The sequence below is a fragment of the Coregonus clupeaformis genome, chromosome 29, assembly GCF_020615455.1.
Source record: "Coregonus clupeaformis isolate EN_2021a chromosome 29, ASM2061545v1, whole genome shotgun sequence".
Taxonomy (NCBI): domain Eukaryota; kingdom Metazoa; phylum Chordata; class Actinopteri; order Salmoniformes; family Salmonidae; genus Coregonus; species Coregonus clupeaformis.
The window spans coordinates 8,968,121-8,986,262 of NC_059220.1; the positions used below are offsets into that span (position 1 = coordinate 8,968,121).

An 18,142-nucleotide genomic window follows, 5' to 3' on the forward strand; every position below is an offset into this window, starting at 1 on the left:
CTATACTGTAACTCACCATTAGGATATGGTGTTTCAGTCACAGTGCTATTCTGTAACTCACCATTAGGATAAGGTGTTTCAGTAACAGTGCTATTCTGTAACTCACCATTAGGATAAGGTGTTTCAGTAACAGTGCTATACTGTAACTCACCATTAGGATAAGGTGTTTCAGTAACAGTGCTATACTGTAACTCACCATTAGGATATGGTGTTTCAGTCACAGTGCTATTCTGTAACTCACCATTAGGATAAGGTGTTTCAGTAACAGTGCTATACTGTAACTCACCATTAGGATATGGTGTTTCAGTCACAGTGCTATTCTGTAACTCACCATTAGGATAAGGTGTTTCAGTAACAGTGCTATACTGTAACTCACCATTAGGATAAGGTGTTTCAGTAACAGTGCTATACTGTAACTCACCATTAGGATAAGGTGTTTCAGTAACAGTGCTATACTGTAACTCACCATTAGGATAAGGTGTTTCAGTAACAGTGCTATACTGTAACTCACCATTAGGATAAGGTGTTTCAGTAACAGTGCTATACTGTAACTCACCATTAGGATAAGGTGTTTCAGTAACAGTGCTATACTGTAACTCACCATTAGGATAAGGTGTTTCAGTAACAGTGCTATACTGTAACTCACCATTAGGATATGGTGTTTCAGTCACAGTGCTATTCTGTAACTCACCATTAGGATATGGTGTTTCAGTCACAGTGCTATTATACTGTAATTTACCATTACGCCTCAATCACACCGACAGCGTCATTGCGCAACATGGTACGCAGCATCATCTGGATATGTGTGCAACAAAAGTTCAACATTCACCTTCTGCTACCATTTCTGTCAAGCCGTCTACGCATACAGTTTGACGCATATGTTCGATAAATCCAACGTATGCACCACACAGAACGCACTGCAACTGCCTCTGCAATGCAATGCTGCAAGGCAAACGCAGCGTTCCATTGGAAATGATTGTACCTCTGGTGTACCAAAACGCAATGGCGCTGTCGGTGTGATCGAGGCGTTAGGATATGGTGTTTCAGTAACAGTGCTATAATACTGTTACTTACCATCAGGATAAGGTGTTTCAGTAACAGTGCTATTCTGTAACCTCACCATTAGGATAAGGTGTTTCAGTAACAGTGCTATTCTGTAACTCACCATTAGGATAAGGTGTTTCAGTAACAGTGCTATACTGTAACTCACCATTAGGATAAGGTGTTTCAGTAACAGTGCTATTCTGTAACTCACCATTAGGATAAGGTGTTTCAGTAACAGTGCTATTCTGTAACTCACCATTAGGATAAGGTGTTTCAGTAACAGTGCTATACTGTAACTCACCATTAGGATAAGGTGTTTCAGTAACAGTGCTATTCTGTAACCTCACCATTAGGATAAGGTGTTTCAGTAACAGTGCTATTCTGTAACTCACCATTAGGATAAGGTGTTTCAGTAACAGTGCTATACTGTAACTCACCATTAGGATAAGGTGTTTCAGTAACAGTGCTATTCTGTAACTCACCATTAGGATAAGGTGTTTCAGTAACAGTGCTATTCTGTAACTCACCATTAGGATAAGGTGTTTCAGTAACAGTGCTATTCTGTAACTCTCCATTAGGATAAGGTGTTTCAGTAACAGTGCTATACTGTAACTCACCATTAGGATAAGGTGTTTCGCAGAGCGTGAGGAAGTCTACGATGGGATAGTCCATCTCCAGGATGGCAGTACTCTTCCCATGTATCACCGTCAGACAGGACCTCCTGCACCCCGTGTCATAGGACAGGCCTCCAGACATGACCATGAAGGCGTCCCTGGGTATGAAATAAAGACGTTCAATAAATAACCAAGACAGATCACATGGTCATGCCTTTATGGATATTAGGACAACCAACCACTCACCCATCTCTAGTCGTTTTATACTCCACTTTGAGGATAGGTTTGCATGGTTCTGGCTTCTTTCCATCCTTGGGCTGCTTACCTGGGAGGGAATTGTGCACAGAAAAAAAACAAAATTTTCTGTACAATGATAAATACAACTGTACTAAACACATGCAATTAAAAGCACACATTAACATATTGTAGCCATAGTCTATTATCGGACTCATTTGGGCATGCTTTCGTATGTTGTGCTGTTTCCATCCATCTGTCTTCCCGAGGCCATTGAGACCCCTGGTGTTGTCTGTGTGTGCATCAGAACCTACCGTGTGGTGTGATGGTGATTGTAGGCTTGGCGGGGACCCGTACATTCCATGTGGTCAGAGTTCCATCTGAGTGGCTGCAGGTGAACTGTTTTCCCTCATGGTGCCAGGCTACTGAGTGGATGGCCTGAAAGAGGGGAGGATACTAAAGGTTGACACAGGAACAGGACTATGTAATGTGTGGAGCATTTCATAAAATAAATAAATACTGTGTGTAGGCCCATTATAGTTTACTTCATAAAAATCTACTTAAAGAATCTATGGTCAGTTCCCCCTTCCCCTTCTGTCGGCTCACTCTCGCTCCTCGCTCCAGGTGCAGCCAGTCACTACTTTACCTCAGATGCCAACGTACGTCAGTGAATGATGATGATTCTTTCAAGAGAGGAATTGCAACGTCTCGTTGCAGCCAAGGACCCATCACTAACATTAAAGCCATTAAAAAGAAAGAGCGATGTTTTAACAAAAATGTATTAGAGTTGTGTTTGGCATGAAGGAACCGAGTACACGCCTTGTTGTTCTACTACCAACAACATTACCGGTCAAGCCCAATAGTTCCTTCAAAATGCAGGCGGAGACATACACAAATGCATATGTCCATATCATGAGTTCATCTGACTCTGACTAAGTAGAAGAGGGCTGCCTTCATTGCCAAAATCTGGTAATTGAGTTGTTATCAGCTGTGTGTGCAGGGCAGGCTACTGTCTGGTGAGTAGTGAGCAGCAGCCAAACGGAGCAGTTGCTATGGTTACTCACATGCAGAGCTGGGACAGACAGACGAGCAGCTAACAGAGGAAGTTATTTCTGCGCGTAAAAATTTGCACGGGAGGGGAGTGATTTTTATTGGGACGGGACAGGAAAGTTCCGGGGTTATAGAACTGTTGCGGGATCAGGACAGTACGGGAAAAATGTTGACAGGACAAGACGGGACAGGTATGATTTTTCACTCCCGTGTCAACCTGTAATCGTTAAGCAGATACACAGAAAGATGAAGAAACACAGTGTGTACTGAGTGGATAGCCTGGAGGATAAAGATACACAGAGAAGAAGAAGAAACACAGTGTGTACTGAGTGGATAGCCTGGAGGATAAAGATACACAGAGAAGAAGGAGAAACACAGTGTGTACTGAGTGGATAGCCTGGAGGATAAAGATACACAGAGAAGAAGAAGAAACACAGTGTGTACTGAGTGGATAGCCTGGAGGATAAAGATACACAGAGAAGAAGAAGAAACACAGTGTGTACTGAGTGGATAGCCTGGAGGATTTACATTTTACATTTACATTTACGTCATTTAGCAGACGCTCTTATCCAGAGCGACTTACATTATTATTATTTTTTTCATACCCCCTGTGGGAATCGAACCCACAACCCTGGCGTTGCAAACGCCATGCTCTATCAACTGAGCTACATCCCTGCCGGCCATTCCCTCCCCTACCCTGGACAACGCTGGGCCAATTGCGCGCCGCCCCATGGGTCTCCCGGTCACGGCCGGCTACGACAGAGCCTGGATTCGAACCAGGATCTCTAGTGGCACAGCTAGCACTGCGATGCAGTGCCTTAGACCACTGCGCCACTCAGGAGATACACAGAGATACACAGAGAAGAAGAAACACAGTGTGTACTGAGTGGATAGCCTGGAGGATAAAGATACACAGAGAAGAAGAAGAAACACAGTGTGTACTGAGTGGATAGCCTGGAGGATAAAGATACACAGAGAAGAAGAAGAAACACAGTGTGTACTGAGTGGATAGCCTGGAGGATAAAGATACACAGAGAAGAAGAAACAGCGGGAAATAATAACAACAAGTTGTGATGTGGATCTCAAGACATTCAGAAAAGGAGATCTCTAACACATTCTTTTTCCAATAGTGTTACATAATCAGTCTAAATGCAACTTCCTCTCTCCCCAGTCAGTCCCCACAGGAACCAACAACAATAGAAAGATGCCTTACCTCATCATGATTGTAGCGGTAGTCAGCTTTTTTGCATTTCAGGTCCCACAACACCACAGTCCCACATTCAAATCCAATCAAAATCTGCCACAATAACAAGCAACATGATTATTTTCCTTTTTAAGAATTTGATTTTTAGAAGCATGTTGTAAATCATCAGCAATGTTCTGAAGCTCTGGAATCAATGAATAATTGATTGATTGATGGTTCTTTGGGAAGTTCCTACCTTTCCCTCGTCCATGGGGTTATCACTGATGTGGACCACAGGCCCAGGGTGTGACTTGGAGGACCTGAGGGGGAACAAGGAGAGATGGAGGGAACAGCCTCACTCTTAACATTCTTGGCTTCTACCGTCTGTGTGAATCGAACAATGCAACATTATTATCTCCTTAAATTCTTCTTTCCGGTTTACATTCCAACTTCCCAAGCTGTCAAGGGCATAACTTGTCCCCTGTGGGAATCGAACCCACAACTCTGGCGTTGCAAGCGCCATGCTCTACCAACTGAGCCACACAGGACGCACACGGGACATAGGATGTGTCCCAAATGGCACCATATTCCTTGTATAGTGCACTACTTTTGACCAGAGCCCATAGGTACGGTAATAGGATGTTATTTGGGATGTAAACATAGAAACCCAAGCAGTATTAAGGCAGACAGGCAGACTCACAGTTCGATGGCTTTGTTCCACATAATGACGTAGCCTGAGAGTGTGAAAGACTCAACGTTGACGATGTGGATGTTTCCTTTCTCTGTTCCGATGTACAGCCATTTACTCTGGAAGGGCAGGTGACAAAACGTGATCCTGTTGGCACAAAGGGTGATTAATCAATCAAGAAGTGCCTCCCAAATGACACCCTATTCCATATATAGTGCACTACTTTTGACCAGGGACCATAAGGCTCTAGTCAAAAGTAGAGCACAACATGGGAACAAGGTTCCATTTCAGACTTTTTTAAATTCAGAGTAGCCCAATTGAGACCAGGGTCTCATTCCCAATGGTGCCCCGAGTTCTCACAAACAGGAAGAAAAATTAACATTACAAATAAAACAAGAATAAAAATAAGCACAAAGGCACAACCTCACCATGACAATAAACCTCAACATGACAATAAACCTTTAAACCTCACCATGACAATAAACCTCACCATGACAATAAACCTCACCATGACAATAAACCTCACCATGACAATAAACCTCAACATGACAATAAACCTCAACATGACAATAAACCTCAACATGACAATAAACCTCAACATGACAATAAACCTTTAAACCTCAACATGACAATAAACCTCACCATGACAATAAACCTCACCATGACAATAAACCTCACCATGACAATAAACCTCAACATGACAATGAACCTTTAAACCTCAACATGACAATAAACCTCACCATGACAATAAACCTCAACATGACAATAAACCTCACCATGACAATAAACCTTTAAACCTCAACATGACAATAAACCTCAACATGACAATAAACCTCACCATGACAATAAACCTTTAAACCTCAACATGACAATAAACCTCACCATGACAATAAACCTCAACATGACAATAAACCTCACCATGACAATAAACCTTTAAACCTCAACATGACAATAAACCTCACCATGACAATAAACCTCACCATGACAATAAACCTCAACATGACAATAAACCTCAACATGACAATAAACCTCAACATGACAATAAACCTCAACATGACAATAAACCTCAATATGACAAACCTCAACATGACAATAAACCTCAACATGACAATAAACCTCAACATGACAATAAACCTCAACATGACAATAAACCTCAACATGACAATAAACCTCAACATGACAATAAACCTCACCATGACAATAAACCCCACCATGACAATAAACCTCACCATGACAATAAACCTCACCATGACAATAAACCTCAACATGACAATGAACCTTTAAACCTCAACATGACAATAAACCTCACCATGACAATAAACCTCAACATGACAATAAACCTCACCATGACAATAAACCTTTAAACCTCAACATGACAATAAACCTCAACATGACAATAAACCTCAACATGACAATAAACCTCAACATGACAATAAACCTCAACATGACAATAAACCTCAATACGACAAACCTCAACATGACAATAAACTTCAACATGACAATAAACCTCAATATGACAAACCTCAACATGACAATAAACCTCAATATGACAAACCTCAACATGACAATAAACCTCAACATGACAATAAACCTCAACATGACAATAAACCTCAACATGACAATAAACCTCAATACGACAAACCTCAACATGACAATAAACTTCAACATGACAATAAACCTCACCATGACAATAAACCTCACCATGACAATAAACCTCAACATGACAATAAACCTCAACATGACAATAAACCTCACCATGACAATAAACCTCACCATGACAATAAACCTCAACATGACAATAAACCTCAACATGACAATAAACCTCAACATGACAATAAACCTCAACATGACAATAAACCTCAACATGACAATAAACCTCACCATGACAATAAACCTCACCATGACATTAAAGCTCACCACAATAAATCTCAACACCACAATAAACCTCAACAAAAAATAAAATAATAAACTTAATCAAATTTTATCATGATCCTGCCAAAATGAGAGGGAATAATGTAAAACGTTTAATGAGAAACAGTATATGATTGCTAAGTTACTTCAACAAACATAACTACATAAAGTGTAGTGTCATAATTTGATCGCTTTATATACACATTAAAACATATATTCGGTTATAGGTCATCCTTTCTATCCAAACAAGGGACATGATGTGATAGGTGATCGCTTTATAACACATTCATAAGAGAAGGGTATATAATAAAAGCACATTGTAGCATAACATTTGCATACAGAGAGGGCAGCGAGTAGCATGAATTCATATCTGTCAGCAAGCGACTGACTGCGTCCAAATGGGACCCTATTCCCTATACAGTGCACTACTTTTGACTAGAGCCCTCTGGGGCCTGTTCAAAAGTTGTACACTATTAAAGGAATAGGGTCCCATTTCGGACGCACACACTGGCCCTTAAGAAGTCTTTCATTGGAATAAAACCAATGATATAACATTACAAGCAGACAGAACATGGTTACTATCCAGCAGCCACATGGGCTTTTGGCCAGACTGGAGATTCAACAGCAGCAGGAGTACCAAATGGAACCCTATTCAATATATAAAGCCTTACTTTGATTGGCCCTGGTCAAACGAAGTGCACTATATAGGGAATAGGGTGGGCACCATTTGGGACACAGACACAACTATAGAGTGTGAAACAAGACAATAGAAAATATTAAAAAGGGAATATTTAATATGTGGGTGTAAGTTAGCCTATGTGGACACCTGCTCGTCGAACATCTCATTCCAAAATCATGGGCATTAACATGGAGCTGGTCCCCCCTTTGCTGCTACAACAGCCTCCTCTCTTCTGGGAAGGCTTTCCACTAGATGTTGGAACATTGCTGCGGGGACTTGCTTCCATTCAGCCACAAGAACATTAGTGAGGTCGGGCACTGATGTTGGGCGATTAGGCCTGGCTCGCAGTCGCCGTTCCAATTCATCCCAAAGGTGTTCGATGGGCTTGATGTCAGGGCTCTGTGAATGCCAGTCAAGTTCTTCCACACCGATCTCGACAAACCATTTCTGTATGGACCTTGCTTTGTGCACAGGGGCATTGTCATGCTGAAACAGGATAGTGCCTTCCCCAAACTGTTGCCACAACGTTGGAAGCACATCGTCTAGAATGTAGCTCAGTTGGTAGAGCATGGCGCTTGCAACACCAGGGTTGTGGGTTCGATTCCCACGGGGAGCCAGTATGAAAAATGTATGCACTCACTAACTGTAAGTCGCTCTGGATAAGAGCGTCTGCTAAATGACTAAAATGTAAAATGTATGCTGTAGCGTTACAATGTTCCTTCACTGGAACTAAGGTGCCTAGCCCGAACCATGAAAAACAGCCCCAGACCATTATTCCTCCTCCACCAAACTTTACAGTTGGCACTATGCATTCGGGCAGGTAGCGTTCTCCTTGCATCTGCCAAACCCAGATTCGTCCTTCGGACTGCCAGATGGTGAAGCATGATTTGTCACTCCAGAGAACCCGTTTCCACTGCTCCAGAGTCCAATGGCGGCGAGCTTTACACCACTCCAGCCGACGCTTGTCATTGCGCATAGTGATCTTAGGCTTGTGTGCGGCTGCTCTGCCATGGAAACCCATTTCATGAAGCTCCCGACAAACAGTTTTTGTGCTGACATTGCTTCCATAGGCAGTTTGAAACTCGGTAGTGAGTGTTGCAACCAAGGACAGACTATTTTTATGCTCTTCAGCACTCGGCGGTCCCGTTCTGTGAACTTGTGTGGCCACCACTTCGCGGCTGAGCCGTTGTTGCTCCTAGACGTTTCCACTTCACAATAACAGCACCTACAGTTGACCTGGGCATCTCTAGCAGGGCAGAAATGTTACAAACTGACTTGTTGGAAAGGTGGCATCCTATGACGGTGCCACGTTGAAAGTCACTGAGCTCTTCAGTAAGGCCATTCTACTGCCAATATTTGTCTATGGAGATTGCATGGCTGTGTGCTCGATTTTATACACCTGTCAGCAACAGGTGTGGCTGAAATAGAATCCACTAATTTGAACGGGTGTCCACATACTGCTGTATATATAGTGTAGCTACAGCTTTAGCTCAAATACGACCACTGTTTACATTTTCCCTACGTACCTCTCCCTGTTGAATTTGAGAGTGTGCAGGATAGCTGGCTGCTTCTGCCTCAGGTTCCACAGGTGAACGCTGTCATCAGCTAAGGCACTCACCAGCGCCCCCTGTTGACAGGGGTTATAATAGGGTTATAATACCGCCACATATCTAACACTATAAGAAACAGCAGTAAACATGCTAACAGGACAGGTCAGAGACAGAGGCAGGGCTGATTAAGAGATAATCAGGTCCATACAATAAAGAACCCATTACAGAGAGTCTTGCTTCCACAAAGCCTACATTACTGTTTAATCAATGTGTTCACTAAAAGCACATTTCAAACAGATGGTTAACATAATGTCTGACTGTAGTGCATGCTAGTGAGACGATAAGACGGACCTATACGGAGAGGAACTGGGCTGAGGGATGGACAACTAAGTCTGAAGAGATAAGGCAATGATACAATCCGGGACTTTCTCAATAGTATTTCCTCGATTCCATAATGTCTGGCTTTCTCCTCGATTCCTTCTCAAAACGCACTGGAGGAGAAGACCGAAGAATCCTCCCCTCTGACATTCTTCTCAAATGCGTTTTGAGAAAGAGGTGAGAACAGAGAGAGGACACAAGGAATCAAGTAAAGACTGTTGAGACAGAGCACTGGGAAGTGCTGCTGGGGAGTGGGACCATAGCGTTGGATAGAGGGTGAACACAAATGCAAAGATGTGCGCTCTATCCAACTTTACCAGTGGGACTCACCTCGTTGACCAGGAACTGGAGCTGGATGACAGCTGCACCACTGTCATGCTGACAGTAACACTCCACACCCGCACGGCCAAAACTAAACAGTTCAGTCAAGGAAGAGACCATGCTACAGAGATGGACAGCATGTAAATGTATCATCAGCATCTGGGTTTAAAGACTTTGAATTGAATGGTCTAAACTGTATCAATCCCACAAGGGGACATTGGATTCATCACCAGCAAGACACACACAGCAGTGCACCAGGCCAGCCATCATGTAAATATTTTCTGTCAGAGGCTGAAGTAAACAATGAGATCAATACAGATATACAGTGATTGACAGGAGGCATGGTAGGACTATATCTGACTTGGCACATGGGGCGGGGATCCTCCTATGCTTACTGTCCATGTTGCATTCAACTTCAGCAATGAGTCTGTATCATCTCTTGTCCCTGAGCCCAAGACTAAAGAGCTTGAATAGAGACATTGGTAGAGCAGCAGCCACCACCTTATCAAAAGATCCCATCTCCAGAATGTCAAGTCAGAAGCATTCAAAACAAGGCATTCACTTGTCTCCCTCCCTCAGCTTTCAAAACACTGACTGACTCTGCTCCACACAACAACTAAATCTATTCATACGGTCCAGTCGGCCTTCACCACAGTTACGGTCCAGTCGGCCTTCACCACAGTTACGGTCCAGTCGGCCTTCACCACAGTTACGGTCCAGTCGGCCTTCACCACAGTTACGGTCCAGTCGACCTTCACCACAGTTACGGTCCAGTCGACCTTCACCACAGTTACGGTCCAGTCGACCTTCACCACAGTTACGGTCCAGTCGACCTTCACCACAGTTACGGTCCAGTCGACCTTCACCACAGTTACGGTCCAGTCGACCTTCACCACAGTTACGGTCCAGTCGACCTTCACCACAGTTACGGTCCAGTCGACCTTCACCACAGTTACGGTCCAGTCGACCTTCACCACAGTTACGGTCCAGTCGGCCTTCACCACAGTTACGGTCCAGTCGACCTTCACCACAGTTGGCACCACGTTTGAGTTGGGGAGTTATAAATAAAAACCAGTGGACAATGACTGTGTTATTTATTCATTACTCTATGGACCAGTCAGTTTGGAAGCAAGGCAGGCAGGAGCCAGGAATGCCTCGGTCTTGACATTCTGTACATTAGATCATTTGATAAGGTGGTGGGTGCTGCTCTACCAATGTCTCTCTTCAAAGTCTTTGCAGTTTAGTCTCCACTCTTTCTCTGGCTGCGTCAAGAAAGAATGAAAGAAAGAAAGAAAGAAAGAAAGAAAGAAAGAAAGAAAGAAAGAAAGAAAGAAAGAAAGAAAGAAAGAAAGAAAGAAAGAAAGAAAGAAAGAAAGAAAGAAAGAAAGAAAGAAAGAAAGAAAGAAAGAAAGAAAGAAAGAAAGAAAGAAAGAAAGAAAGAAAGAAAGAAAGAAAAGAAAGAAAGAAAGGAAGAAAGAAAGAAAGAAAGAAAGAAAGAAAGAAAGAAAGAAAGAAAGAAAGAAAGAAAGAAAGAAAGAAAGAAAGAAAGAAAGAAAGAAAGAAAGAAAAAGAAAGAAAGAAAGAAAGAAAGAAAGAAAGAAAGAAAGAAAGAAAGAAAGAAAGAAAGAAAAGAAAGAAAGAAAGAAAGAAAGAAAGAAAGAAAGAAAGAAAGAAAGAAAGAAAGAAAGAAAGAAAGAAAGAAAGAAAGAAAGAAAGAAAGAAAGAAAGAAAGAAAGAAAGAAAGAAAGAAAGAAAGAAAGAAAGAAAGAAAGAAAGAAAGAAAGAAAGAAAGAAAGAAAGAAAGAAAGAAAGAAAGAAAGAAAGAAAGAAAGAAAGAAAGAAAGAAAGAAAGAAAGAAAGAAAGAAAGAGAAAGAGAAAGAAAAGAAAGAAAGAAAGAAAGAAAGAAAGAAAGAAAGAAAGAAAGAAAGAAAGAAAGAAAGAAAGAAAGAAAGAAAGAAAGAAAGAAAGAAAGAAAGAAAGAAAGAAAGAAAGAAAGAAAGAAAGAAAGAAAGAAAGAAAGAAAGAAAGAAAGAAAGAAAGAAAGAAAGAAAGAAAGAAAGAAAGAAAGAGAAGTAAACCTAAATACTCTGGAGTCACCAGAGGATAACGTGTCTATACAACGAACACAGAGGAACAAGACCCGGGACAACACCTTGACTACTCTTCCATCAACTGTTATTGCTTATTAATTAGCTTATTAATTAGCTTATTAATTAGCCTATAGAGTTGTTAACTTGTTAGCAAAGCTAAGGAGCCAAATTATTTTATAGGCTGAATTAGTCCATTCTCAAGATGTAGTTTCACTGCAGCCGAAGACATTTTGGACAAAGAGTAAAGGAACCTAAAAAACATGAAAATCCTAGACAGAGAGCCAGTCAAACAGGTGACAGCAGGCCCAACAGGCAGACCAGCAGGAACACAAAGGCACCCTGGCTGCCAGCCTCAGCCTTACTGTACCTGGCAGTGAATATGATAAGCAAATTAAAAGAGCTCCAGATGGCAGACATGCTCAGAGATGATGAGGCCTTCTATGTTCACTAGTGCTACAGTATCCAGTTAGCTTGGATCTGACAGACACACTGAAATAAGATCTGTCTGTCTGAACAGGATTAACAAAGCTGTAATCAAACAACTTCTGAATGCCTTGAACAAACTAGGGTGGGGTTACATTACAGCCCAACAGACTTCCATTAACCAGGTTGGCTCAACCGTGTAGGCATCACAATACCTTCTGATCAGAGGGCCATAATGTCACTTGATCACATAGGGTGTGCTTGTATTTGTCCTGTTTCACACAAGTCCCTGTACAAGTGTGTGGTGTTAAATGGAAATGTGTTTTTTGCATATCCCACTCCCCCTGAGACACTCTCGGAGAGTTGGGGTCATGGCCAGGGATCAGCCATTATTGACGGCGACCCTGGATAAATTAGTGTTAAGTGCCTTGCTCAAGAGCAGATTGACAGATTTCACCTAATCGGCTCAGGGATTCGAACCCTAACCCAACACTCTAACCGCTAGGCTATCTGCCGCCCTGATGACTAACAACACAGTGTGGAAATTCCTCATTGCTCTCTTATGCACAGTTATAAAGGGATGCCATGTCTATTCTCTACACACAATAATTGTCATCAAGTGAGTTGAGTTCATTCTTCCAAGTCCAAAAGCAGTTCATGTTGATTGTGTAGGCCCTAGTAGCCTAAACGCTAAAGCCGGATGGACACTACACGACTTTCAAAATCCTGACATCGTTGAGCCTCCTACATTAAACAACCGTCTTTCCTGTAGTTTTGTTGTGTGTTGTCAACGTAGTGGTGCGTCCACTAAACGATGTGGCACAGACGGTGGTCACACTACAATATTCTTCCCTTGGTCGTGAGGATTCTCCATCCCACGCTGTCTCGCCAAAACAATGATGTGATTAGATTTAACGTAGCTACAAGCTGTGGTTCAAAGCAGACTCATAAACGTACAGTCAGACATTCACGCTCGCCATACAGAGTTGAAATATCTACCCAACATTTTGAATTGAATAACATTGCTTGTGAACTTCAGAGCTGTAACGATTTGACTCTTTGGTTAAAGGCAAGTTCAAACGCATACTAGTAGTCATCATCGCTCCTGCTCGAGTCTGCACATTCTGGGTGATGCAAAACAACGTCATCATCTCACTGGCTTCTTCTCTGGCCAGCTCTCATTGACTATTGTTGATCACCCTTCTCAAAACGTGTCGTTGCGCATCTCACACTACAAGAGCAAGCATTGCAGATTTAGTGCCTATAATAAAATCGGGACGTCTGGGCCTGCTCAAAGACGAGATCCGTAGCCCTCAGATTGCGTCTTTTGACCCACTCACATTAAACGAGCGTCGGTGACGGCCGTGCTCCCCGAGTAGGCAACGACATAGGAATTTTGTCTCCGATATCAAAAACTTGTATTATTTTAGAACTAATGTGCTTCACTTCTCATGAAACCCAAAACACATGCTTGTGGAATGTCATGGTACAGGATGCTGAGTCACACGTAGCACCTTGGCCCTCATGATAGCATCAGAGGCACTTAACTGTTCTTAGTAGAAGACCTATGTTCAAATACTATTTGATATAATTTCAATCTGCAATGATTGAGTTTGCCTGTCTTAATTGGACCAATAGAATAGTCCCAAAACTGTAAACCCCACACATTTGGCACTCCAGGCAGGCTAGTGCAAATGCTAAACGTTTTTGAAAGATTTCAAATAGTATTTGAACCCAGGTCTGCTTAGTGAAACAGCACCACAGAGAGAGGAGGATGCTAACAGATCGACACTTCCTCATTGGTAAACCACAGCAGTTGGCCTTGCAACATTTCACAACAGCAAGATGGTTCATATTAGACGACAGTCAACATTTGGTATTTATTAGGATCCCCATTATCCGCTGCCAAAGCATCAGCTACTCTTCTTGGGGTCCACATGAAACATGACATATTACAGAAAATTTTTAGTCAAGGACTGAAATACATACATTTAAAATGTCACACATAGCCTACATATCAGTACATACACACAATAACTAACACAGTGCAAATTACAATACAAAATACATAAAATGGCTGTGTCTCTTCACAGTCTCCTTTGTGCAGTAAGGTGTTCTTTTATCAGTTTTTTTTAAAAACTGGTTTTATTGCTAGCTGGAGTTACGTGGGGTGGTAGAGAGTTGCAGTCATGGCTCTATCTAATACTTTTATCTAATACTGCGTTTCCCAGCCTCTGTTCTTGACCTGGGGACTGTGAAGAAACCTCTGGTTGCATGTCTTGTGGTGTACCAATGAGTGTCCGAACTGTGTGCCAACTGCTTGAACAGACAGTTCGGTAACTTCAACACCTCGCACAAAGACCAATAGTGATGCAGTCAATCTCTCTTCAACTTTGAGCTGACATGCAGGTTACTGACACTTTTACTGTACATCTACATCCTGCTTTCTTCTGGACCAACTGCAATTGACCTGTCTTTCTTTGCCGCACATGACCACACAGCTGGGCAGTAGTCCAGGTGCGACAACACTAGAGCCTGTAGGACCTATCTGGTCGACTGAGATGTCAAGAAGGCAGCGCAACGCCCCATCATGGCCAGACCTCTTCCCATTTTAGCAACCATTGAGTCTATATGTTTTGACCATGAAAGCTTGATATCTAGGGTTGCACCCAGCAGTTCAGTCTCCTCAATTTGCTCAATAGCCAAATTATTCAATAACAGATCTAAACAAGGTTTAGTGTTGAGCGAGTGATTTGTCCCAAAACGATGCTTTTAGTTGAGATATTTAGCACCAGACTATTGCTAGTTACCCATTCTAAAAATGACTGGAGCTATGTTAAGTGTCTCAGTTATTTATTTTACTGTTGAGTCGTCAGCGTACATACAGGCGTTATTCAAGTTCAGTGGAAGGTCATTTATAAAAACAGAAAACAATAATGGCCCTAGCCGGCTGCCCTGCGGTACACCACACTCAACTGAATTAGCATGAAAGGCTTCCATTAAAGAAAACCCTCAGTCTCAATCATATGAACATGTCTAAAATGTGTGTTCTGTTGAGAAACAATAATGTGTTTCAATATAAAAACAGACAGCTTACAATATAACACAACACAACTCAGCACACAGAGAACTTGCTCTTCTGCCATTTGATATTTGTGCAAGAATATCTAATGAATTCCCTTAGTCCATCACCTCAGTTATACAGTGGGGAAAAAAAGTATTTAGTCAGCCACAAATTGTGCAAGTTCTCCCACTTAAAAATATGATAGAGGCCTGTAATTTTCAAATTATTTGCAAATTATGGTGGAAAATAAGTATTTGGTCACCTACAAACAAGCAAGATTTCTGGCTCTCACAGACCTGTAACTTCTTCTTTAAGAGGCTCCTCTGTCCTCCACTCGTTACCTGTATTAATGGCACCTGTTTGAACTTGTTATCAGTATAAAAGACACCTGTCCACAACCTCAAACAGTCACACTCCAAACTCCACTATGGCCAAGACCAAAGAGCTGTCAAAGGACACCAGAAACAAAATTGTAGACCTGCACCAGGCAGGGAAGACTGAATCTGCAATAGGTAAGCAGCTTGGTTTGAAGAAATCAACTGTGGGAGCAATTATTAGGAAATGGAAGACCACTGATAATCTCCCTCGATCTGGGGCTCCACGCAACATCTCACCCCGTGGGGTCAAAATGATCACAAGAACGTTGAGCAAAAATCCCAGAACCACACGGGGGGACCTAGTGAATGACCTGCAGAGAGCTGGGACCAAAGTAACAAAGCCTACCATCAGTAACACACTACGCCGCCAGGGACTCAAATCCTGCAGTGCCAGACGTGTCCCCCTGCTTAAGCCAGTACATGTCCAGGCCCGTCTGAAGTTTGCTAGAGTGCATTTGGATGATCCAGAAGAGGATTGGGAGAATGTCATATGGTCAGATGAAACCAAAATATAACTTTTTGGTAAAAACTCAACTTGTTGTGTTTGGAGGACAAAGAATGCTGAGTTGCATCCAAAGAACCATACCTACTGTGAAGCATGGGGGTGGAAACATCATGCTTTGGGGCTGTTTTTCTGCAAAGGGACCAGGACGACTGATCCGTGTAAAGGAAAGAATGAATGGGGCCATGTATCGTGAGATTTTGAGTGAAAACCTCCTTCCATCAGCAAGGGCATTGAATATGAAACGTGGCTGGGTCTTTCAGCATGACAATGATCCCAAACACACCGCCCGGGCAACGAAGGAGTGGCTTCGTAAAAAGCATTTCAAGGTCCTGGAGTGGCCTAGCCAGTCTCCAGATCTCAACCCCATAGAAAATGGGGCGTCAGGTAGCTTAGTGGTTAAGAGCGTTGTGCCAGTAACCGAAAGGTTGCTGGTTCTAATCCCCGAGCCGACTAGGTGAAAAATCTGTTGATGTGCCCTTAAGCAAGGCACTTAACCCTAATTGCTCCTGTAAGTCGCTCTGGATAAGAGCGTCTGCTAAATGACTAAAATGAAATAAAATGAAATGAAATGAAAATCTTTGGAGGGAGTTGAAAGTCTGTGTTGCCCAGCGACAGCCCCAAAACATCACTGCTCTAGAGGAGATCTGCATGGAGGAATGGGCCAAAATACCAGCAACAGTGTGTGAAAACCTTGTGAAGACTTACAGAAAACGTTTGACCTGTGTCATTGCCAACAAAGGGTATATAACAAAGTATTGAGAAACGTTTGTTATTGACCAAATACTTATTTTCCACCATCATTTGCAAATAAATTCATAAAAAATCCTACAATGTGATTTTCTGGATTTTTTTTCCTCATTTTGTCTGTCATAGTTGACATGTACCTATGATGAAAATTACAGGCCTCTCTCATTTTTTTAAGTGGGAGAACTTGCACAATTGGTGGCTGACTAAATACTTTTTTTCCCCACTGTAGGCCTGAACACCAAGTACTTATCAGCACTCACTGAGTACTGGAGAGGATCAGGGATTTAAAGATAAGAAACAGCAATTAACAGAGTGAAACCAGTGACTGGACTGATTTTTGAAGAATTTACTACAGAAATATAGATTTTGTTAGATAATGTGTTAAATGTGTTTCCTCCAAACTAATGAATTAGTCAACCACTACTAAAGGTTTCCTATAATGGCCAAGAGCCATAGGAATACATGGATTAGATAAGTAGTGGAAATGTCCATGAAATAGAGATAAAAACACTGCGGTAGTAGAGACAGATCTTGTAAAAGTAGACATTTATAATTTGTAGACATCCCATTGAGTTTACACCTGGTGAGCTGTGGTGGCGTTTCACAACTCTGGGACCATTGAGGCGCATCGATCCTGCCGCTCTCATGAAAAATGGACCAATTGCCTTCAATGACACTTATCCCATCAGGTTGGCCGGCCAGCCAGCCACTATTAGGACATGGAGGTGTGTGTCTGTTAGTGATGCACGGGTTGACTCATAACCCGCTGTCCCCATGGTTATATCCGCGGGGCGGGCGGGTTGTGTCATAAAATAAAGAGAAAAACAATGCATAAAAAAATCCATAAATGTATCATTCTTGTGCAATTCATATACACTGAGTACACCAAACATTAGGAACACCTTCCTAATATGGAGTTGCACCCTCTCTTTTGCCCTCAGAACAACCTTAATTTGTCGGGGCATGGACACAACAAGGAGTCGAAAGTGTTCCACAGGGATGCTGGCCCATGTTGACGCCGAAGCTTCCCAGAGTTGTGTCAAGTTGGCTGGATGTCATTTGGATGGTGGACCATTCTTGATACACACGGGAAACTTGAGCGTGGAAAAACCCAGCAGCGTTGCAGTTCTTGACACAAACCGGTGCGCCTGCGGCCTGGCACCTACTACCATACCCCGTTCAAAAGGCACTTAAATATTTTGTCATGCCCATTCACCCTCTGAATGGCACACATACACAATCCATCTGTCATTAGTGCATAGCATAAGCCTAAGCTTTAGGGC

General features: G+C 42.3%; 1 protein-coding gene across 6 annotated transcripts in view; it reads right to left on the reverse strand.

Moving 5' to 3' along the window:
• Positions 1-18,142, reverse strand: part of LOC121544637 (syntaxin-binding protein 5-like) — a 55,532-nt gene that overhangs the window by 25,323 nt on the left and 12,067 nt on the right. For all 6 annotated transcript variants that reach the window (XM_045209096.1, XM_045209098.1, XM_045209099.1 and 3 more), the window contains exons 3-10: positions 9,662-9,743; positions 8,930-9,030; positions 4,826-4,960; positions 4,382-4,445; positions 4,156-4,239; positions 2,207-2,330; positions 1,905-1,983; positions 1,662-1,816 (exon numbers count right to left, since the gene is read on the reverse strand). In XM_045209096.1, the coding sequence (XP_045065031.1) occupies positions 1,662-1,816; positions 1,905-1,983; positions 2,207-2,330; positions 4,156-4,239; positions 4,382-4,445; positions 4,826-4,960; positions 8,930-9,030; positions 9,662-9,743 (824 nt within the window). The remainder of the gene's footprint in view (positions 1-1,661; positions 1,817-1,904; positions 1,984-2,206; positions 2,331-4,155; positions 4,240-4,381; positions 4,446-4,825; positions 4,961-8,929; positions 9,031-9,661; positions 9,744-18,142) is intronic.